The 24,286-nt window shown below is 44.9% G+C and overlaps 1 protein-coding gene across 1 annotated transcript in view; it reads left to right on the top strand.

Moving 5' to 3' along the window:
- LOC138300127 (octapeptide-repeat protein T2-like) overlaps nt 1-24,286 on the top strand; it is a 65,922-nt gene that overhangs the window by 22,577 nt on the left and 19,059 nt on the right. Inside the window, exon 3 of the mRNA XM_069239055.1 lies at nt 634-714. Coding sequence (XP_069095156.1) covers nt 664-714 — 51 coding nt within the window. The 5' untranslated portion in view covers nt 634-663. The remainder of the gene's footprint in view (nt 1-633; nt 715-24,286) is intronic.

The raw sequence follows: 24,286 nt of genomic DNA, 5'->3' as shown, positions 1-24,286 counted from the left end.
AAAGGGAAGTGACATTACACGACTAACCAATTAAACTAGTAAAATGAATTAAAAAAAATTATGGCTGAAAGCAGGAACAGCCTTGGACATTTGTAATAGTACATGAATAAGTCTGGAAAGCTTCCTTCAAAGCATGTTTTATTTGACACGAATAAACAGCCCCACAGAATAGATCACATTGTCCACCGTGTTACAAAAAGAGAGCCACTATAGAGCAAAACTTGCACGTAGAAACTTTCCATTTCACTTTTAAAGAGCCACATTTCTTCAGCTGTCAGTGCAACTTGACAAGTAGTTAATGCAACTTGAAAAGCTTCATCATGTTAAATACAGCTCAAGTATATAATGCATGACCCATACATGTTAACCATACACACCTTATTTATTTATTAAACATCACGTTAACACCTGCAGCACCACTGCCTCTCCAGCACTAGTGATCACTCATAGCCCCACCACTGCACCTCACACCTGACCATTAATACTCTGTATCCCAGCTCGAGACAGCACAGCGGTCTGCCAACGACAACAGCCATGCTTTACCAGCGCGTGGGCCCTCAAACACCTCTTCCAAATCACCCTTTTTAATTTGCAGCACATTCTGATGCTATACCTTCACTCTCTCCCCTCCAGGGCGGAAGGCTTCACAGCAAGCGGTGGATAATGACCCGGTCATGTAGCTGTTTTCACGTCTCTGATTCTTCGGAAGATGAGGTAAGGCAAAAATTAATGTAGAACAGAGATCTAAAATGACTAATGTACAACAGCTTTCCGTTGAGAGGCCAATGAGTGAATGAGCATGGAGCCAGGAAGTCTGCTAATCCAAGCAGGAGAAATGGGCACGGTGCTGCCCTTTCTCTGCCCATGCTGTGTGCGAAGGAGCCGTGCGTTGATGCTCCCTGAGACTTGGAAGGGAAACGTGCTGTGCCTCTTAGAAATGTATGATGGAAGCTTGAGCCTTTGCAGTCTGTGCTGTAGCTGTCGCACGAGAGAGAGAGATAAAGAGACAGAGAGAGATTGTGTGTGTGTGTGTGTGCGCGCGCGCCTTCTGCTCTCTGATGGACACTTGTCAACTTTAACCTGTGTGGGGCCATAAAGAGCTTGGGCCCTCTATCTATGTACTACGTTTTTTTTTATTATGGATGCTTGTCCTGCTCTAAAGAACAGAAGTAGAACTAAAAATATATATATATTTGCGGAAACCTGCCCTGTGCCTGTTGTGTGAAGTTGTCCCTCCTCACAGAGGCAACATTCCACTGTTAGTTCCTCCGCTGCCACTGTTTCTTCATCCTCTGCAGGATCTCCTTTCATTCTGTGGATGTGCCCACTTGTCCCCTAGTCCATGGGACCACGCAGGTAGTCACTTCACTTATCCCAAGTTGACCTAAGCTGCTGGTGGGAGACTGGTGACACCAAGTATTGCTGATGCGATTATTTTTCGAGAAAGCATTTTACCCTTACTAGGCGATTACTGCCAGGTCGAAGCGGGTTTGTAGTGTCGTGTGGTAACCCGCGGCTGTACTAGAAAAAGTGGAAGTGTTGCTGTCAGCACAACAGCAGGTCCAATCCTTCTTCCTGCCCTGCTGTCTGGGGGCACGAACAATCCTTCTCGCCCAAGCAGCCTCACCTGAAAAACACCGGACGAAGCCTTGAAATCTACCCAGCAACATTGAAAGATAAGGTCTGGGTCCACATGCAGAGTTCCTTTCTTACGTCCGGCTTAGGCTTGGAATAAACATCGGGTCTGTTTGGTGTGATAGAATCTGACAGCACTCATTTGCTTTTCTGATTGTTCTTTATATGCGTGTTCATTGTAATGTTTTCTATACTGTACGCCTGAACAAGGCTAGACGTGTGTCTAAGAATGCTTTTATTCTAAAACAGATCCTTTGCCTACAAAGGCTAAGGTAACTTCACAATTAAAAGGAGACTTTAAAATCATTAAAATACTTACAGAAAAGGCGGAACACAAATGTTCTACGTTACTTATAAAAATCCGAGAAGGAAGCACCATCCCAAATCCACTGCCAAGTTTATTCCAGACTGGGACAATGGAAGCAGAAACAGTTTGAACTCAGTGTTTCCAGGCATACAGGGCCTGTGCTCCATAGTTACCTGGAAAGCTGCCATCCTGTCGCTGTTCTCTTCGATGGAGGCGGGCCAAGGTCCAAGTCCCTCATGGTTTAAATGTGGCCCTGGTTTTCCATTAGTTGCGATAGCAACCCCTTGGGCAGTCTATCTTTGGTGCACTAATCTGTACAGGAGGGACTTCACTTCCGGCCTCAGTGTAAAGCTCGCATTTCAGGGACACAAACCATTTTTATGCATGAACATACGTAGGGGCATATTTACAAGAAAGCAACGCATCAGCTCTGATGCACCACTTTTCTTGCGTCACCCTGTGCACCCCCCAACGTCACCATGGTAGCACTGTATTTGTTATACAGTGCACCATGGTACACGTTAGCACAATAGCGTCATAATTTATGATGCTATTGTGGAGTTTTGCTGGATTAGCGCCATAAATTATTGCGCGAGTCCACCATAGCACAGGGAGGCCCATAGGTTATTATGGGAGTGTCACTTTAACGCCTTGCCTGAGCAGGTGTTAAAATGAAGGAAAAAATGGAGCAGTGAAATTTACATGATATTTTGGGCCTCCCTGCGTGGGAGCTCTCCCTTGCATACATTATACCAGGTGCAAGGGGTTACAAAGTGGCACAATGCATGCATTGTGGCACTTTGTAAATATTGCACATGGTAGGGGCCTCCACAATGCCTTCTTAGTGTGAAAAAAAATGACCCTATGGTGGCAAAGGAGGCGCAAGAGGCTTGTAAATATGCCCCAAGAACCTTACAACTGCTCTGGGGTGATAGCTCAGTAAAGGGGTACAGCTAGCATCAATGAGTATCACAAGCAGATGTAATGACAGTCCCATCGAAGTCTCTAAATATTAAACTATGCACTGAATTCAGTTATAGGAAAAACAAGGCTTCTGTTAATGGATAGGTGCTAATATTGTAAGCTGGTCCAAGCCCCTTTGCTGAGACGAGGATCCCACTCAGTGCCCTAAACTCACACACGTGGGGTGCTATCCGTACAGTAGAATGCTGACACAGAGAGAGCTCCCCGCTTACTGCCAGCATAGGAATCAGCAATTGTGGGTTCTAGTGACTTTGTTTCATTCTTTGTGATACACTCTTGGTGAGGATGGATTTTGACATAGATGGCCTGGGAAATCCGCCTGGGGTAGGCTTGGCCCTGGGCCAAGTGCCAGGCTGTCTAGCACTTTGGTCCCGAGGTTCCAGTCCATCCTTCTGGAAGGCAGGCCACCTCTGTTAAATGTCCTTCAAAGATTTCCTCTTCTTACCACTCATGCTAGGTGTGGCAGGGCCAAGGGCCCTCAGTTCTGCTCCAAGGCAGCACGTCACTAGCACCTGTCTCTTCTTAGCCCAACACAGACAAACTAACCCCCTCTGGAAAAGTCAGGACCTTACTTATGCCACTAGCACACAGCTGACACGAGTCTGATTACTGCACTCCTTGTCAATGACTCTGGAACTGGCCTCTGGCATAGCTGCTTACCTCTTCCTTACTACAGAAGTAGAGATACACTGGTGTAATTCCTCTTGACTCCCAACTGTGCTTCACCCAGAACTCTGCAGAATATTGCACTTCTTGTGGTCTCGCAGCCCTCCGAATTCATGCTTACATAGCCTTCAAGGGAGGCATTCCTACCTAGCGACTCAATGAACCACAAGCCACGTCTAAGCCAAAGTCTCACAGCCCGCAGACCAGTTTCCAATCTAACCTGTGACAAACAAGATGCATTCTGTGACCGTAAAGATTACACACAAACACTATAACACTTTCTGTGTTCGAGTTACAAGTTTAGAAGGGTGTTCACTTTTAATGAAGAAAATTTAAACAATTGATCATTCTTAGATTGATTGGAAGATTTTCCAGATAAATACGACACAAATGATAATTCTTACATTGTTTAGAATGTTTTACAGATCAGTACAATGAAGAAGCACCCAGATACTGACTACTATGAAAGATGATCATATCATCCACCATGTCAGTTTATCTGGAGCACAGGGATGTTGCTATTCTGTACTTACAGATTTTCCTTTACCAATTTCGAATTAGAGTACTGCTAACTGTAAGCCTTGATAAAGGAGACAGCGTACCTGAGGTTATTGCAAAACATGCTGGCTGATTGCCGAAAAATGTTTTTGAATTCCATAATAAATGTTAGAAATTGCAAAAAGGCTAAGGGCCTTATTTATAATATGGAAGACCCTGGCTGCCAAACTTGAAGTTCCCCCACTACGTTTAGAGTCGGGGGGATGGGTGAGTGGTGCCGCCATGTTTTTGCTGACAGAGCATCCGCTGGCTACTCCAGCGGAAACCGTTGACAGACTGCACGACTGACAGTAGGAAGTCAGTCAAAACAAATAAATGACCTCCACACCATGGAAGGAAACTCCCTGCACGTCAACTATATATTTATATATATATATATATTTCAAAAACAACCTCCTGCTTTCATAATTTGTTTTGAAAATTAATTTTTTTTTGCGTCCAGGCGTATTGAACATGTGCCCGCATAGCAAAGCTTCAGTGCCTTCAGATGAGCTGCTGTCCTAGCAGAATGAAGTACAGTCCAGTATATGATAAATGAGTGCCTACAATTAATATTTAATTTAAAACGAACAACTGCATTAGATCACAAAAATATGTAAACAACTATTATTGTAAACAAGTGTTGTCTAGTAAAACCCCGTGTTTGCAGGAATGTTACGGATGATGTAAAAGACAGAGCCACAATATTGCACATATTGACCTGCAACCCTAGATAAATGTAGGAAATACTTATTTGTCTTATCAGTCACTGTTTGTTACTTAGGGGGCTATGGTGATACTATGCATTTTTAATATTGTGCTACCATAATATTGGAGCAAAAATAGTGCAGAACCATACCATCACAGTAAGCATTTTTAGTTAAGCATATGTGTAGTATACTTGACACACACACATATATATATATATATATATATATATATATATATATATATATATATGTTACCTATTGGTGGTCGTCAGTAAGTAGGAATAGTTAGAACCTGGTTTCCAGAGAAAAAGCATTTTTTGACTTGCCTATATCTTTAGCACAGTTTGACGAATCTTCACGAAATTTTCCAAAAAGAAGTTGAATCTTGTGAATGGAAAGTTTCCGAATGATCCATCAAGGGGGGGGCCGAGAAAAAGGGGTGGTCAAAAGAAGTGTGTTTCCCATGTTCATTCCCAAAGACTCTTTAGACACATCTGCAGCCAGAATCGATGGACAGATTTACCCCAAATTGGACAAAAAGGTAACTTTTGGTCCGCAGATCACCCTTTTTATTGGTATAAATCTGTTAAACAGTTTTTGAGATATTAAAGGGAAAATATATTTGTTTATTTAGGGCCACGGATCCAGGGCGGTCTTCTGCTGAGATCTGATTGATTACCAATACTTAAAAGAAGAAGTGTTGGCAGCCATTTTGGGACTCAGCTTCAGTCCCCTAAAAAAACATTAAAAAAGAAAAAAGTGCAGGGCATATATACCCTAACACCCTAGCCTTGGTCCAGGTTCCCCCTTGGACTCCCCAAGGCTTAAAAGCATTTTTTAAAAATTACACTGAAATTCGCTGCTGGATCTGCGGATTTCGCTATGAGTTAAAAAAAAAGTGGCCTCCCACGTTGTAAATGCTGTGGCCCCCGAGTGCGCCAGGTCAAAGGGGCATTGCCGGGCAAAAATAGTAGGGGGCGCCTAACTATAACGTCCCTGTAATCTTTGTGTTTTTAAGTGAATTTCTATATTTTTTTAAATTCTATTTCCTAACTATAACGTCCCTATAACCTTTGTCTTTTCCAGTGAATTTCTATGTTTTTTTTTTAACGTAAAGTAATTTTCATTATTATACATTAATCCAATGAGGGCAGTGCATGGCCAAAGGCTGTGCATGGTGGAGGTAGGCCGCAGGACCTCGCTTGCGGCCAGGAACTGCGGCCAACTCCCTATAACCAACCAACCCTGTGCCACGCACTACCACTTTGACTGGGCTCAGCAGGGGTTGGCTGCAGGGCCTGCAGCCAACCCCATATTATCATCCGACCTCACGCCCAGCCAAAGGCTGTGCGTGGTGCAGTGTTTGGAGCTTAACCTTAAATATATTTATTTATATATTTTTATATATATTTATATATATTTGGGGCAACCATAAATATCTATTTAAGGGGACCACCACTTCCCCGGGGCAACATAATAAAAAAGTTATGGGGGACCGTGTGAAACCCCCTGGGTCCCGGGGACCACCACCTCACAGGGACAACAATAAATAAATATATGGGGGGCTGCACAGACCCCCCAGGCCCTGGGACCTGGGGGTGGCTGCACTGACCCCCCCAGGCCCCAGGACCACCACCTCCCTTAGGCAACATAATGACAATTGCGAGAGGGGTCACGTGGAACCCCCCCCCCCCCCCCGGCCCAGGGGAACACCACCTGCCTGGGGATACGTTAAATTAATATATGGGGGGCTGCACAGACCTTCTTCCGAGCACTGGGTACCACCGCCTCCCCTGGGCTACAACATTACAATGAAGCGGGTGGCTGCAATGAACCTCTCCATAGCCCTGAGGACCACCATCTCCTTCAGGCAATAAGATTAAAATAAAGCATGTAGGCGTGGACCCCTGGGCCCTGGGGTCCACCACCTCCTTCTGGCCACAACAATGAAATAAAGCGGGGGCCACGTGGACCTCCCGGCCTCCGGGGACCTCCACCTCCCCTGGGCTATATTTTAAAAAAATGTGTACCCCCAATATTAGTTTCTTCAGCCCTGGCGAGGTGGTGGTTGCTGAGGATTCATAAGCCCTAGGAGGGGGGCCCTGTGTGCCCTCCTCCATTATGTTTTGACAAGGCCCCTGGGACCTGGCCCACCATGGTGACAAAAGTATTTAGAAACAAATGAGGCTGCATTTTTCTTTTTTTTAAATCACACAGCAAAATATGCAGATCCAGCCACGGATTTCTCTGTGATTTAAAAAAAAAACCCTGAACCAAGGTTAAGGGGTTAGGGTATACATACATTCTTTTAAAAAAAAAAAATTGAGGGGGACTCAGCTGAAGCATTGGGTGGTTCGTAGTGTTGGCAGCCAATCAGATCTCAGCAGGAGATCTCCCTGGATCTGCAGCCCTAGATATACACATTTATTTTCCTTTGAATAGCTAAAAAACTACTAAACGGATTTAGACCAAAAAAAAAGAGGGTGACCTACGGACCAAAAGCTACCATTTTGTAATTCCGTCCAGCAGTTTGGGCTGCAGGCGTGTCTAAATAGTCCATGGGAATTAACTGTGGAAACGCACCACCCCTTTTTTTCTTCGTCCCCGCTTGCTGGATCATCCCGAAATGTCCCATACAAAACAAGACTCTAGAGGGCACTTTTTTTGGAACATTTTGTGAAGATTCATCAAATGGTGCCAAAGATATAGCCAATTCCAAAAAATGCTTTTTCCTATGGAAACTAAGTCCTAACTATAGCTACCTACTGGCGACTGCCTATAGGCAATATATATTATTATAAATTATAAATGATAAATTATAAATTATAAATTATAAATTATATATTATATATTTATTTAGACATGACCACAGCCCAAACTGCTGAACGCAATTACACCAAATTTGGCAGAAAGCTAGATCATGGTGTGTAGGTCATGCTTTCTGTTATTTGGTATAAATCCATTCAGTAGTTTTATAGTATTTAAAGGAAAACCAGATTTGTATATCTAGTGACGTGGAGGCTCAGCGGATCCTGGAGCTCTCATGCTGAGATCTGATTGACTGCCAACATTTCAACCGGAAATATCTGGCAGCCATTATGGGAACTTTTCACTGAAAATCACAGAAAATCAGCAAATCCAGAAAATGCAAGTACGATCTCCCGCACCTTAGCCAGCTTGTGGGCCAGCTCCCCGATGGTATGCAGGATTTAAAAATAAAGGAGGGGGCGCACAATGCCCCCCTCCTAAAGCTCCTATGAACCCCCGGGGACCACCACCACCCTGGGGCATGCTTACAAATATGGAGGGGGACTGCATTGCCCCCCCCCCCCTCCTGTGGCTCTTTAAGCTGCAGGGAGCACCACCTCCCGTGCAAAATTAAAATCGGTGCAGGGGAGGTCCCAGGGATCACCACCTTACCGGGGCCAGAAGTTTAATTAAAACTGGGAGGCAAGCAGCGTGCCCCCATTCCCAGGCCATAAACGGCCCCAGGATCCACCACCTCACAGAGGCCAGCCCATGTAAATTAAAGGAGTGGGGCAGTGAAGCCCCACCTCCTGGAGCCATTAATGGCCCTGGGGACTCCCACACTCCAGGGCCGGCTCCTGCCCACCCTCAGGAAATAACAATTTGTTTTCACTTGTCAGAAGCTGTGGCAGCTCCCACGAAGTGAGAGCAAACTGTATGGGCCGCATAACGAGTTGGGCGGTTGAGCCACCACAGCTCCAATGCGGTGGTGGTGAGGCAGCCGTCAAGGATGACTAGCATAAACTATCATATTACAATGTTTGTGCCAGTCAGCACGGAGTAACAGTACGGTGGCATTGGCCACCAATGCCATCGCACACAGCACCCTCAGAATGTGCAGTCTGCCATAGCAGATAGTGCGCATCCCAAAGATGCTGGTCGGGGGGCCCTGCACTACCGACGATATGGTCATGGGCAGTGCAGTGGTCCCCCTGTGGCCCCCAGCACTGCCTGTCTGTCAGCCTTTTCATGACGGGGACCCTGCCATGGAAAGGCTGGTGGAAAGCACTCGGCACTGCAGTAGCTGACCATGACTTTGACCTCTGCCAACCCGCCCGGATCCCTGATCCCAGCGCAGGCGGTGGTCTCCTGGCAGTCCGACCACCAGGATCGTAATCCGGTGGTCGGGCCACCAGGAGTGCGGCGGTCCAACCGCAACCAGGAGTTTGGCAGTCTGAAGACCGCCAAACTCGTAATGAGGCCCTAACTCTGCTCCCAGCAAACAGGAGCTGCTCCTGCTTGCTGGGAGTGGAGTTTTCATCTGTTTCTCTGCCCGCTATCATGTAGGCAGGGAAACACATTAAAGGATCAGGGAGGTGTATTCTTGCATCTTCCTGCATGCGGGTAGCAATGCCGGCTCCCACATGCAGGAGGCTGGTAGGCGGCTAGGACCACAGGGGCATTCAGGCTCCCCCAGGGTCTCCATTAATGAACACTGGGTTCCCTGGGTGAGGCCAGAACAAATGGCCGGGCCCTGGGGGATTGGGTCCCCAGGACCAAAATCGGCCTGGGGAGGGGGCGTAAGTCCTTCCCATTTTAATAATGGCCTGGCCCTTGGGGATCGGCCTGGGAAGGGGGGTGGTGTGGCCATCTCCCTTTTTAACAACTGGCAAGGCCCCAGGGGATGGGGTCCCTGTGGCCAAAGTCAGCACGGGCAGGGGGATCACACGGCCCCCCTCCACTTCATTGGCTGGGCCCATGAGAATGGTTGTCCCTGGGGACAAAATCGGGCCAGGGAGTGGGGTGGCCCCCCTTTCCCTTAAAATAGTTGGGCAGGCACTGGAGAATTTGGGCCATGTGCAGCGGTGGTCGGATTAACGTAAAGTAATTAAATATTACTTAACGTTAAAAAAAGCCCTAGCAATTCACCGAATAAAACAAAGGTTGCAGGGACGTTATAGTTAGGATCTAGAATGATAAAAAACATGGAAATTCACTTAAACATCCAAAGGTTACAGGGACGTTATAATTAGGTTCATATGTTACTCACACAAAACCATAGAAATTCAGCAGTTGTCGTTATGGTTATCTCAAGTAACTATGACTCATGCCCTAAAGTAACTGTAACTCACGACCTCGCCATGCACTGCTAATTACCCCACATATTACATCACTCATAACATCTTCTATGACATCCTTGATAATACCACTGCAACATTTGCGTGAGTAAAATATGACCCTAACTGTGACGTCCCTGTAACCTTTTATTTTTTAACTGAATATGTATATATATATATATATGTATATATATATATATATATATATATATACATATATATATATATCTATATATATATGTATGTATATATAGATATTTATATCTATCTATATATATATCTCTCTATATATATATGCAGCCCCCTCCTCGTGCCATGTTAGGCACTGGGAACCCCATCCCCTAGGTCCACTACTACAATTAATGGGGAGGGGGGGCAGACGGCCTCCATATCTGAGCCTTGTCAGGCCCTTGGGACCCTGTGGTAATGAAGAGCACTGGTTCCAATAAAGACATAAAATATTTATTTCAAAAACTTGGATTAACAGGACACCCTTTTTGCCAGCCATATATCAACTGTCTAAAATAGAATCTCCACTTCTCTCAGACACTGCTGTAATTGAAGGAACAGATCAAAGATTCCAAAACTTTAAAGACACACATTACTATACATTTCCTTCCTTTCCACCCAACAATTAAATGAATACATAAGATCAGAATGCACAAAACACAAAAATAATTAACAGAACTAAACTTCCTGAGTGCACATGAATATAACATTAGTATTTCTCAAAGTACAATGAATTAGCATTAAGTCTAGAACTATTTTGCATATAATCCTTTAAATTATGAGACAGTCTGTTCCATCTTTGATGGTGTACCTCATATACACCCAAATAAGAATCAGCATTGCCATAAACTCCCTCTTTCACACCCCCTCCACCATTTTCACTCCTTCTCATGTCATCTCCAGAATTTCTTTCCAATTCCTCATTATCCACCAACATGAAACTGGTGATTCTCGCTTGGCTGGGTTTCTCCTTGTCATCGTCACAATCCCCTCTCTGGTATAATGACACCTTGTGGTGATTCCATTTGTTTCTATTCACAAACTCAATATACCCCTCATGCATCTCCTTTATTTTGAATGGACCCCAAAAGTTAGACTACCCCCCACTCACTCACTGCCATGTTTCACCTTCACTCAATCACCCACTTTGATGATCCCTCCAGACACACCATCCCTCCTTATTATTCCTTACCTCGCTGCCGTTATTCATCAACCATGCTGGGGACATCTTTGTGCCCAGCTTTCTCTCTCTCATCCTTTCAAACAGTAATGTTTTGGTCACACTGTTCTCTGTGGTATGATGTGACCTCACCATGTTATTCACTGTTTCCTCTACATCAGCCCCCCCTTAAATCGCCGTTAACATCACACACACCATCTTATTCAACATTTTCTCCAAATCCCCTCCCCCCTTGATTCTCCATTAACATCACACCTTTAACCATTAGGTTGGCCCTATCAACCGTCCCACTGGCCTGGGGGTTGTACAGTGCAGTGCAATGTATTTTTATTCCACTCCTTCCAAAATATCATCTTATCTCCTGTGAAGTGAGTTGAGTCCCATTATCTGTGATCAGCAGCTGAGGAATCCTTCCCCCAAAACACACTTTCTCTGGTTTTAATGGTAGATCAATTAGTCACCGCTTTCAAAAAATTAACTTTTTACAATTTGGAATGTACGTCTACCATTACCAATGCATTTTTGACTTCTCACATATCTCACACTTTTCACAGGCCCTATAAAATCCAAACAAACTGTGCTCCATGGTTTGCCTGGGTCCTGAACATGACCTTGTACAGCCTGGACTCCTGTTTTGAGACTCTTTTCACTCTCTTTGCACATGTTACAATTTTCTACACACAGTGTGATTTGGTCATCCATCTCTGGCCACAAGAAATTTTCCCTTGCTCTTTTGTTTTTGGTCACCGTTTGCCTCAAATGTCCCTCATGTGCTATGTTAATGATCTTCTCTTTCAATCCCTCTGGTGGTACAAACTTATCATGCTTCATGATGACTGCCTTGGCACACAGTGTCAACTCATCCAACACCTTCACAAATGGTCTCACGGGAGGATCAATAGTACTCTCCCTAAGTCCCACTTCCACCACCATTTGCTTCACAACCTTTAACACACGGCCAATCTCTAGACACCTATTCCATTTATCCACAGTAAATGCTCCACACGCACATTCTTCTACATTAGACAGCCACACCTCCTTCTTACTTCTTGGCTAAGAAAGCTCGTCCATCGACCTCAGCCCACTCTAGAGACAAGCATATATGACAGTCTACTCCAGCATTTTGCTAACTCGAAATGTGCTCAATCTTATATCTGTAGTTCTGCAACCTAGACACCAGTCTTGCTAAACTGGCAGATCTTTTCCCTGCCCGTCCTGTAGTCAAAACCTTGATCAAAGGCTTGTGATCGTGCTGGTACAAAAACATTCAGAAATGTTCCATGCTCCATGCCATGGCTACCGCTTCACACTCTATGACCAAGTAGGGCTGTTCACTTTCAGTTAACTATCGTGATGCAAATGCCACAGTTCTTTCACACCCTCCATGTAACTAGGACAGTACAGCACCCACTCCACATGGATAAGTTTAGAGTCAAACAGTGTAGTTAATTGATGTTTGGTAATGGAAAGCTGGCCGTAACAATGTGCTGATTCAAGCTACACAAATCCACGCAGGATCACAATCTGCCATCATATTTGTAGTGATAACCACAGGAGAGACCCAACTAGTGGCCTCTACATGCTCTATGATACCCTCTTTAACCATGTCTTCCAACATTTTCTTAACTTCTCCTCTCATCACCTCAGGTCCCCTTCTCAACCTCTGTTTCACTGGGATGGTACCCTGTTTCAGAACAATTCTGCTAACCTATCTGTAGTGATATGTCAATATACATGGAATGGAATGTGGAAAGTGGAAGGGAGAAGGAACCGGGAGGAGTTAAGAAGAGATCTGGTGGAGTGGAGAGAGGAGATAGCTGGGAGTTACTTGTATGGATTTGATCTATGTTTACTCAAATAAACATTCAAGAATTCTACGTGTTATCGATTACTACATATTGGCGACGAGTGAGGGATCTCTGCGCAGGGGGCAGAGCGAATGCTGTAACTCCCAACCCCTGATGGAAACTGCGAGAATAATTGACTCCGAAGGTGCATAGATGAACAGTAGAGGAGCAGAAGATTGAAAAAAAAAGGAAATTTATTACATCTGAACCCGATCGTGAGTTTACCGATACATTATAAATTGACTGGCAACGTTTCATGTGCCTCATTTTTTCTTTGTTTTGTTTTTGCCATAAATATTAGTGCATGGTCGATCGCAGCGTAGCGTAATCGCAGACCGTATCTGAAATTATATTTTTTTTTATTGGATTTTGCCTCTTTTCGAAGAAGTCGTGAACTACGGTTGCCGTTGTGGTGTTGGATTTTAAAAATAAACAACGCGAGTCTGAAGCGGCGTTGTTCACGCGCTGTATTGAATTCTTTCAGCGCGTTCCACAACTCGTGAATGGAGTGTGCTGAAATCAGTGCGCGTCGTTCACGCATTTGATTCCCTTCAACGCGGATGATTATTCAGCACATAATAAATTTGAACTTGCGGCAAGTGGAAGAATTACCTTTTTTCTTTTTGAAGAACGAACTTATGAATCGACATCTCGGTCACGCGTATTAATGCTGGAAGTATCCCACTAAGAAACAGAGAAAGGACTAAGGAAGTGAAGAGACTGCATAGAACTAGGAAAAAGACTATAGTTGGTTATAAGGGTATTACATCACAATAATAGAATATTTTAAAATGTTATTCTGGGAACATTTACAATAGTTTATTATTTTAGCTTATTGCTTTAAATTATTATTTTAGATTGTTATTTTAGTTTCTATTACAGGGATGGCAGAACAAAGTATTGCATCACCACCATGCTTTTTACCCTTACCTGGTGAACCAACAGTAACATGGAAAAGATGGAGGAACATATTCATAACGTACTTTTTAGCTATTGCGGGAGACAAATATAACCCACTTAGGAAACAAGCAATTTTATTACACCACTTGGGTGCAGAAGGTAGAAGAGTTTATGATGATTTGCCAGAGATACCTCTGGGCATGGGGGATGGTCAACCCGCAAATGTTTATGAAATGTCATTACAAATGTTGGAGAAACATTTCACTCCAAAAATGAATACTGTATTTGAACGCCATAAGTTTTTTTCTCGCATTCAGGGTCATGATGAGGATATAATGTCTTTTGTTGTGGCTCTGAGAGGCTTAGCAATAACGTGTGACTTCCGTGACTTAGGCGATTCCTTAATACGTGATCAGATAGTACGCTGTACGAACAACAAGAAAATTAGAGAGAAGTTACTGTCAATGGATCCATCATTGGAAGAATCAATACAAATTGCTAGAAGTATGGAGCACACAGAAGCGTGGATGAGAGAAATCGATATGACAAAGAACTGTATGAAGGACTTCAATAAAGAAAGGACCGTTGAAGTGAATGAATTCAAGTTAAAGAAGCGGATGGAAAACATTGATAGACCTGTAGAGAGGAAAAATACAAGTATTGTATGCTTTAGGTGTGGGTGTCCGGGGCACATAGCTTCGAGCGCAACATGCACAGCACGAACTCTTATGTGCAGAGTGTGTGGTAGGAAGGGTCACATAGCGAAAGTATGCAGATCAAGGGGTAAAATGTTGACTAACAAAATAAAAACTGTGGATGACGTAAAAGAAGTTAGTGAAGAAATTGTACTCACAGTTAGTGGTGAAGGGGAGTCTGATTGGAGAAGTATAGAATCAGTGAATATTAGTAATTTAAAAAGGGAAAGTCTTGGGGATTTGCAAAAACCCCATTGTGATATAACTCTAGGATTAACACGTGTAAGAATGTTGGCAGACTCTGGAAGTTTGTATACACTAATACCTAAGGAAGTGTACAGAGATACTCTGAAGAGAAATCTTGAGGACCTACAAAAAACTGATGTGAGAGCTGTTGGTTATGGGGGAAAAAGAATTGAGATTCTTGGGATGAGTTGGATGGACATCAGATTTAAAGAGAAAGGAGTGTATGGTAAGGTATATGTCAGTGATGAAGGATCAAATCTATTGGGGTGGAGACATCAGAAGGACTTGTGTATTTTGCTGGATCCAAATGCTAGTGAGCCGGTTATGATAGTAGAGCGAATGGATTGTGTAGAAAGTCAAGTGGTGAGTTTGCAGTGGTGCACAAATTTAATGGAGAAATTTCCTGAGGTTTTTACTGATAAGCTAGGGAAACTCAAAGGCTTCACGCATAAAATAATTTTGAAGAAGAGTGCAATAGCAGTGGTACATAAAGTAAGACCTATACCATTTTTAATGAGGGAACCGCTCCAACTAGAATTAGAAAGATTGCTTAATGAAGGCATAATTGAGCCGATTGAATCTTCAGAATGGTTGGCACCAATTGTTGTAGCACCAAAGGATAAGGACAAGATTCGTTTGTGTGTTGACTTAAGAGATCTCAACAAAAATATTTGGGTTGATTGGCAACCTTTACCCAATAACAATGAGATGTTGAGCATGATGGGAGGTGGTAAAATCTTCAGTGTATTGGACATGTCGGCAGCATATCACCAAGTCAACTTACATGTTGAGTCTCGTCATTTGACTTCTTTTGTGATGCCGTTGGGGGCTTATCGTTATTGCAGGATGCCATTTGGCCTTGCATCGGCATCTGCCGTCTTTCAACGTATAATGCAAAATATTTTCCAAGGTTTAGATAATGTATTATGTTTCCAAGACGATATCATAGTGGTTGGGAAATCATTTATGGAGCATGACAATTTATTGATGGAAGTGGTGAAGAGGATTAGGAAATTTGGCTTGACAGTAAAAAAAGAAAAATGCCAATTGAGGAAACATTGTGTGAATTATTTAGGACATGAAATATCGGCGAATGGTATCAAGCCAAAAAAAAGCATAGTGAAAGCTATTAATGAAGCTCCTGAGCTTAATACTAAAGAGCAACTAAAATCATTCTTAGGACTGGCAGAATATTGCTCTAAGTTTGTGCATAACTTTGCAGACTTGGTTGAACCCTTAAGAATGATATTGAAGAAAACCGCAACATTTGAATGGGGAGATGAGTGCAGAATAGCGTTTGAAAAGATTAAGCAGTCAATTGCTAAGGCTCCCACGTTAGGGCATTTTGATGTAAAAAGGAAAACTATTGTAATGACAGATGCAAGTAGCGTGGGACTGGGTGCAGTCCTATTGCAAATGGAAGGAAATGAAAAAATAATCATTGGATTTGCGTCCAGGAGATTGCAGGGTGCTGAACGATCGTATTCGGCTATTGAAAAAGAAGCACTGGCCTGTTGTTGGGGTATAAGTCACTATAGATATTATCTATGGGGATTGCCATTTGTGCTTCGCACGGATCATAAACCTCTAATACAGATTTTTAAGTGTGGTCGGGGACTGGAAGGTAGCATTACGCCTCGTATTTCGAGATGGTTAATATCAATCATTGAGTTAAATTTTACGGTAGAGTATGTGAAAGGTGATAGGAATGTATTGGCTGATTGTTTGTCACGCATGCCAATTGAGGGGGAACAGATGGAGATATACGAAATGTTTGGAGAGCAGATACCAGGGATGGGTGAACCGGCCTTGGAACAAAAAGAATGGGATGAGGCTATAAAAGAGGATGTAGAGTATGATGAACTAAAAAAAGTAATAAGTGGTTTAGATGAGAGGGCATGGCAAGGAAATTTGAAACAGTACATGGAAGTTAAAAATGAATTGAGTGTGCATGGAACAAAGATACTGAGACGTGACAGGATTGTTCCTCCTGTAAAGTTAAGAGGAAGGCTTATAAAGATTGACATGAGGGACACTTGGGAAGGAGTTTAACTAAAAGGAGGCTACAGCAATTTTATTGGTGGCCTGGAATGGGCAAGGAGGTTGAAGCTGTTGTAAACGATTGTCAAGCTTGTAGTAACAGTGATAAAACCAAAGTTGTCAGGCAACCGCCTCTGGGGAATGTACATTTTCCTGATAAACCATGGGAAAAATTAGCTTTAGATTTCCTTGGTCCAGTAGAGAAACTTGGTAGGAGAAATCGGTTCCTTATAACTCTGGTGGATTATCACAGTAAGCAGTTTGTAGTCAAGAGTGTGGAGCAGATCACAACAGTTAAGGTCATTGAATTTTTCAAATAGGTATTTCTAGAAGAGGGTGTACCCAAGATTATAATTACGGATAATGGAGTACAGTTAGTGTCTTCAGCCATGACGAATTTCTTTACTAAATTAGGGATTAAGCATGAGAGGGTGACATTGTACCGACCACAAGCAAATGGTTTAGTGGACAGGGTGAACAGGATGGTTATGGAGAATATTCAACTATCGTTGGCCAATGGACTTAATTGGAATGATGAATTAAACAAGATGCTGTGGGCACATAGGATAACTCCTCATTCTGTGACTGGTGTGTCACCCTTTGTAGCTCTTAAGGGTAGGGAACCGGCGTCGAAGGAATCTCCGTGGTGGTTGCAAGAGAAGAAGCAGGTGTGGGTTGATCATGAATGCATGAAGGTGAGAGTTATGGATTCTCAAGAACGTAATAAGATACGTTATGATAATAGGAGAGGTGTGAAGAATGTCAGTGTGGAGAAGGGCGATTGGGTGGTGGTAAGGAAAAGCGGTATTGTAAAGAAAGGTGACAGCAAATTTAGTGAACCTCAGCGAGTAGTGAAGGTAACCAATTCAATCGTCAAATTAGAAAATGGTGATGAATGGAGTATGGGACAATTGTGTAAGGTAAATGTAGTTTAAGATATTTATGTTTATGTATCGTATATAGATATTTTTGGGGATGTGTAAAATTGGACTGTACGACGAAACAACAACTTAAAAAACAACTACTGCCTTAACAACGAGGTCGGAACACCGACCTCGTTGCTACTACTAATGATTTTACCACGAATGCCTTAACAACGATATTTCGTTGTAAAGGCATTCCTGATAAAATCATTAGCAATAGGCACCATTCACCCTACATCCCTCACCCCACCCCCCCAACCCCACCCCAAAACCTAAAACCCTCTGACCCCCCACCCACTCCCCAAAACCAAAAACGCCCCATCCCCCCAACCCCACCCCAAAACCTAAAACCCCCTGACCCCCACCCACTCCCCAAAACCAAAAACGCCCCACCCCCCCAACCCCACCCCAAAACCTAAAACCCCCTGACCCCCCACCCACTCCCCAAAACCAAAAACGCCCCACCCCCCCAACCCCACCCTAAAACCTAAAACCCCCTGACCCCCCACCCACTCCCCAAAACCAAAAACACCCCACCCCCCAACCCCACCCTAAAACCTAAAACCCTCTGACCCCCCACCCACTCCCCAAAACCAAAAACGCCCCACCCCCCCAACCCCACCCTAAAACCTAAAACCCCCTGACCCCCCACCCAATCCCCAAAACCAAAAACGCCCCACCCCCCCAACCCCACCCTAAAACCTAAAACCCTCTGACCCCCCACCCACTCCCCAAAACCAAAAACGCCCCACCCCCCCAACCCCACCCCAAAACCTAAAACCCCCTGACCCCCCACCGCCTCCCCAAAACCTAAACCCACCACTTACCTTCGCCAACTCACTTCTTTGTACCTTAACCACGCATGTTCGTTGTTTAGAACATACGTAGTTAAGGCACAAAAAAACGGAGTCGTGGTTAAAAAAAGCATTGTTGCGCTTTCGTTAACCACGACTTTCAGAAAAAAAAAGTCGTAAAAAAGGATGTTCCCCGTAAAATTGTACATAGTTGCTGAAGTTCTTCTTTAATGTATTTGCAATTGAAAATTTGTAAGGGGGAAGATGTGTAGTGATATGTCAATATACATGGAATGGAATGTGGAATGTGGAAGGGAGAAGGAACCGGGAGGAGTTGAGAGGAGATCTGGTGGAGTGGAGAGAGGAGATAGCTGGGAGTTACTTGTATGGATTTGATCTATGTTTACTCAAATAAACATTCAAGAATTCTACGGTGTTATCGATTACTACACTATCCCTTCAGTTCTCCCAATTTGTCATCAAACATGTCGCTGATATCCTTAAACACCCTCTCAACCCCAAGCTCATCCACCAGCATAACTTGGCTGACAGCATGGGGATCAGTCACAATATGTAAGTCATATTGAGGCACCCATCCCAATATTGGTGGGCCAACCTATGCGACATGCACCTTTCCATCATCTAGACATAAACTCAATTGGAGCTTGGAAGTATCCCAATATATCTATTCTTTAGCCTTGACAACTACTTGGATTGATATCGATAGGCATCGGTGTCACTTGCAGCCGTTCTCCCTCCCACATCCTCTTCAGGATGATAGTATATAGAGACCCAGGGGCATATTTATGACTTTTGTGGCAGTGCAAGTCACATTGCTGCACCACCCTGCGTCCCAGAGAAAGGGCAAGAATGAACCAGTACAGCACATTCCTGTCATTTACCCTTGTGCTGGTGCCGTTTTGGTAGCCTAGCGCCAGTGCAGGCACACTTACACCAAGGTACAAGGGTGCCTGTGTTGTAGGCAGGATTGTTTTTGTGCAAAAAGAGGCACCTTCCTGCAGAAAAACAACCTTATGAGGCAGCAAACAGAGCAAGAGAAAAAACGAGGAGAAATAAAGATATTTCTCCTCATTACACCCCTCCTGGGAGGTGTATGTTTTTGACATGTTCCCGGGTTTACCAAGTTTCGTAAATCTGGAAATGTGTAAAAAACCATGGGAGTTGCATGCAAACACCCATGAAACGATCATAGAACACTTTCCTTGGTCAGAGTAATGCAACGCAGAAATTTGCTCTGCTTTGCATTACTCCAGATTTTTCAAGGCATTCAAAGCCACACAAAGGGGCTCATTCTGAGCCCGGCGGGCGGCGGGAGCCGCCCGCCTGGAGGGAGCCGCCAAATGACCGCACCACGGTCAAAAGACCGCGGCGGCCATTTAGACATTTCCTCTGGGCCGGCGGGCGCTCTCCAAAAGAGCGCCCGCCGGCCCAGAGGAAATGCCCCTGCAACGAGGACGCCGGCTCAGAATTGAGCCGGCGTAGTTGCAGGGGTGCGACGGGTGCAGTTTGCACCCGTCGCGTATTTCAGTGTCTGCATTGCAGACACTGAAATACACAGTGGGGCCCTCTTACGGGGGCCCCTGCAGTGCCCATGCCATTGGCATGGGCACTGCAGGGGCCCCCAGGGGCCCCGCGGCACCCCCTACCGCCATCCTGTTCCTGGCGGGAGACCCGCCAGGAACAGGATGGCGGTAGGGGGTGTCAGAATCCCCATGGCGGCGGAGCGCGCTCCGCCGCCATGGAGGATTCCCCCGAGCAGCGGGAAGTCGGCGGGAGACCGCCGACTTTCCGCTTCTGACCGCGGCTGAACCACTGCGGTCAGAATGCTCGTGGGAGCACCGCCAGCCTGTTGGCGGTGTTCCCGTGGTCGGTGGCCCTGGCGGCCACCGGCCGCCAGGGTCAGAATGACCCCCAAAGTGACTTTGCATGGCTTCAAAAATCCGACTTAAGGTTCACCACGCAACATGGTGCATGAGCAATTCAAACCAGGTAATAAATATGCCCCCGAGTCTACCATCAGTTCGATTATCCTGCCCTTCACTCCAAAGAAAGCCTTTGGTCCTATTTTCCTTCCTTTATCAACTGGCTCCTGTAGAATTAGAACTCGTTTACCTTGTCTGTCTTCCCAAGTTTTTCTGTGACCGCCACTAGAGATTTGTTAGTCTGTTTACACATACAAGCATAATGTCGCTTGCAACTGCATTTCCTGCACTCCTTAGTAGCTGCAGTAATACCATTCAGAGTCACTAGAATGAAATGTTCTTCCGTACCTGTAACACATTTGGTTTTGACCCCTTCTTGAATATTATTGTTGTGTTTATTATTAGGATTGATAGCACCTATGTTCTCTTGAGAATCCTCCTACTTTTAAAATGCAGAAAATTCACTTCCAGCACTTACAAAGTCTTTCTTGCACATTGCCTTCATGCACAGTTTTGATCTTCCATGACTTTCGCTATGCTAAGAGCATCTTTTAATTCTGCCATCTTTGCGGCCATAAAATATGGTAATAAAGATCTCTGAGTTCTTTAAAGACATAAGATATTTCTTTCAACAGCCTGGAGAAGCGTGATCCCCTTTTTGCCAGCTACACATCAACTGTCTAAAATAGAATCACTGCTTCTCTCTTACACAATGCAAAGCTCTAATACATTGAACAGATCAAAGATTCCAAAACTTTAAAGACACACAATACTGCAGACCACATTCCACAGGGCTGTTTTTTTTTTAATTAAATGGGAGAGAGGCTACATGGCCCCCCTCCCTGAGCCTTCTAATGCCTTGGGGACCCCATCCACCAGGGCCTTTTTTCAATAAAAATGTAAGGGGGGGCATATGACACCCCTCACCGAGCCCTGTTATGCCCTGTGGGCCCCATCCCCCGGGGCCCTTTTTTAAATTAAAGGGCTGGGGGGACACTGGGCCCCCTCCCCAAGCCTTGTAAAGCCTTGGGGACCCCATCTCCCATGGCCGTTAATTTCAATTAAAGGGGAGGGGGCACGTGGTGCCCCTCCCCTGGCATCATTAGGTCCTTGGGATCACATCCAGCAGGGCCACTACTAAAATAAAATAGGAAGGGGGCTGCATGGCACCCCTCCCCAAGCCTGTTCTGGCCCCGGGGAGCCCATCCTCTAGTGCCCCCACTGTTAAAGGTGGGTGCCCTAGTGCTCATCCTGGCACCCACCATATACTAGTTAGGGGCTGTACGGAGAGCACCAAGACCACCGCAGCCCAGCCAGCTCCCCGAATGCAGCAGGAGCCATCTTTGCTCTCACCCAGAGGAAGCAGCTACTAATGCTGCTCCCTCCAGGTGGGAGAAATATTTTGATCTGTTTGCCTGCCCGCAGCAGTGCAGGCAGGGTAACAGATCAAAGTCTGCTCCAGGTGGGAGAAATATTTTGATCTGTCTGCCTGCCCGCAACAGTGCAGGCAGAGTAATAGATCAAAAGTCTGCTCCCAGCTGGTGGAGCAAACACAGGTTTCCCTGCCTGTGCCGGTGCAGGCAGGGAAACCGCTCTGTCTGAGGGGAGGACTCCCAAGGACATAGCAGGTAAGCCAACCCTCTCCCCATTTGCAGTAGTTTTGGACTTGGGGATGGGCTCCCTGGAGCCTTTAGAGGCTTGGAGATAGGACTGCATGGCCCACTCCCCATTTTGAATAATTTAAGGTCCCAGGGGTGGGCTCTCCAGGCCTTTTTCTGCCCTGGTGGTGGGCTCCCTGGGGCCACTGATGGCTCAAGAAGGGCGTTGCACATCCCCCCTACCCATGTACAATGTTTTCTGCCCCAGGGGTGCACTCTATAGGGCTTCTGATGGCCCAGGGAGGGGGACCCTCTGTCCCCCCTCCCCATATACCTTAATTCTGGCCCTGGGGGAGCTTTCTGGGACCTTTAAGGCTAGAGGAGGGGGCAGAGCACCCCCAATCATTATTATAACAAAGTAGCTCTGGATGCCGTTTGATTTTTGTATTTTTAGATCCAGTTGTAGTAGCACAGGAACCAGGCTGCCCATTTGATTTCCTTTTTGGCCCTGGGGGGTCCCTCTTGATTTCCCCCAATAGGGTTTAGGGGGTCAGGTTATCCATACCCTCCCCCTTATAAGTTTTTTTAAGCATGTTCAAGACAGTGGACCAAGAACCTGAGTCCTTTAATGGCTGCCAGTAACATTTTTCTTATGTTTCTGGCAGCCAATGAAAGTGCTCACTCCCACAGGAGTCTGAGTCCCATGGGAGTGAGATGCCCAAGAGAAGTAAAGCTCCCTGGGCCAATCAGAATGCTCAATGTTTAAATTGGCGCTCCTGCATGAGTGTCTAGAAACTCTTGCGGACCCAACTATCCAGATATACAATTCGTTTATGAATGATCATTTCTGTATAAGTGGTTGTGTGAGCAGGTGTGTGAGTGCTGTGTGGGTCTGTGGGTGGGTGCGTGAGTGGTTTTGTGAGTGGCTGTATGGGTGTGTTAGTGTGTGAGTGGTAGTGTGGGTGTGTAAGTCGATGTGTGAGTGTGTAAGTCGATGTGTGAGTTTGTGGGTGAGTATGTGTGAGTAGGTCTCTTAGTCTGTGAGTGGGTGTATATGTTTGTTTTTTTTAAAATTGGGGTCTGGATCCGTGAACCCACCTAAATTCATGGGGATCTGCAACCCACCCAAGTCTGGGAGGGTCGGGGAGGATCCAGGTGGATCAGCACAGATTCTTGAACGTCCAAAAAAAACATTTTTGGATAATTTCTTGCCCATGAGGGGTCTCTCACAGATCCCTTCTTCAGTCCCACGGGGTCAGGGTACCCCTACCCTGACCCCTTCTATCACTTTTAAATGTTATATTCCCTGCTGTGAAGTGAGAACGGATGAACAAAATGATGGCTGCAACTTTCCCCTCAGGTTAAGGCCAGCCAATCACGGCATTGGATCTGTGAATCCACCCGGATCCTCAGAAAATCTGCATTGGATCCATGTCTTTAGATGTACATAAATCTTTCTGCTTTATTAACTCCAAAACTAATTAACCAATTTATACCAAATTACAAAAAGATATCCTTGTGATCCTAGATCTAGCTTCCTGTCAAATTTGGTGTACATCCATTCAGCGGTTCTGGCTGTAGTCGTGTCTAAAATCCCTATGGGAAACTACATGGGGAAAACATGTTTTGGGACCCCAAACCCCACTTTTTTTCAGCCCCTGTTTGACAGATCAGTCTGAAACTTCAGAGACAGCAGCTGCAATGACTGGCAAACTAGTTTTCAAAATTTTGTGAAAATTCGTCAAGCGGCACCTTGACACTTTTTCTATGGAAACTAGGTCCTATATACATTTAACTTCAAGGTATTTAGATGAAGAGTCAAGAATTATAAATCTATACTTGCCTATATATTTCCCTTTATTGGTCAGCCTCTTGGTGATGATGTGTGGCAAGTGCATGGTGTGAGGCTTGAATCAGGCAGTCTAGCCTTGCAGACAATCATATACCCTTTCCTTCCATACTTTCTGGAACTGTAGTAGTCTTGAACCCCTATTTTCATCAGCCAGACCTTGAGAACTTTTTAATATAGGAATGTTGACCACACACACCCCCCTTCACGGGTTCAACCTGCCTTTGAAGAGATGGCTCTTGTGTATAATAGAAGATTGACCCTTATTTAGCTGTGTGAGAACACATCTTGATGCAGCTATGCATCCTTGAAGAACACAGAGTGCAAGTACAAAAGAAG

Source organism: Pleurodeles waltl, chromosome 6 (genome assembly GCF_031143425.1).
Source record: "Pleurodeles waltl isolate 20211129_DDA chromosome 6, aPleWal1.hap1.20221129, whole genome shotgun sequence".
Classification (NCBI taxonomy): Eukaryota; Metazoa; Chordata; class Amphibia; order Caudata; family Salamandridae; genus Pleurodeles; species Pleurodeles waltl.
Note: the sequence above shows the minus strand (reverse complement) of the source record. Positions and strands in the feature narration are given on the sequence as shown.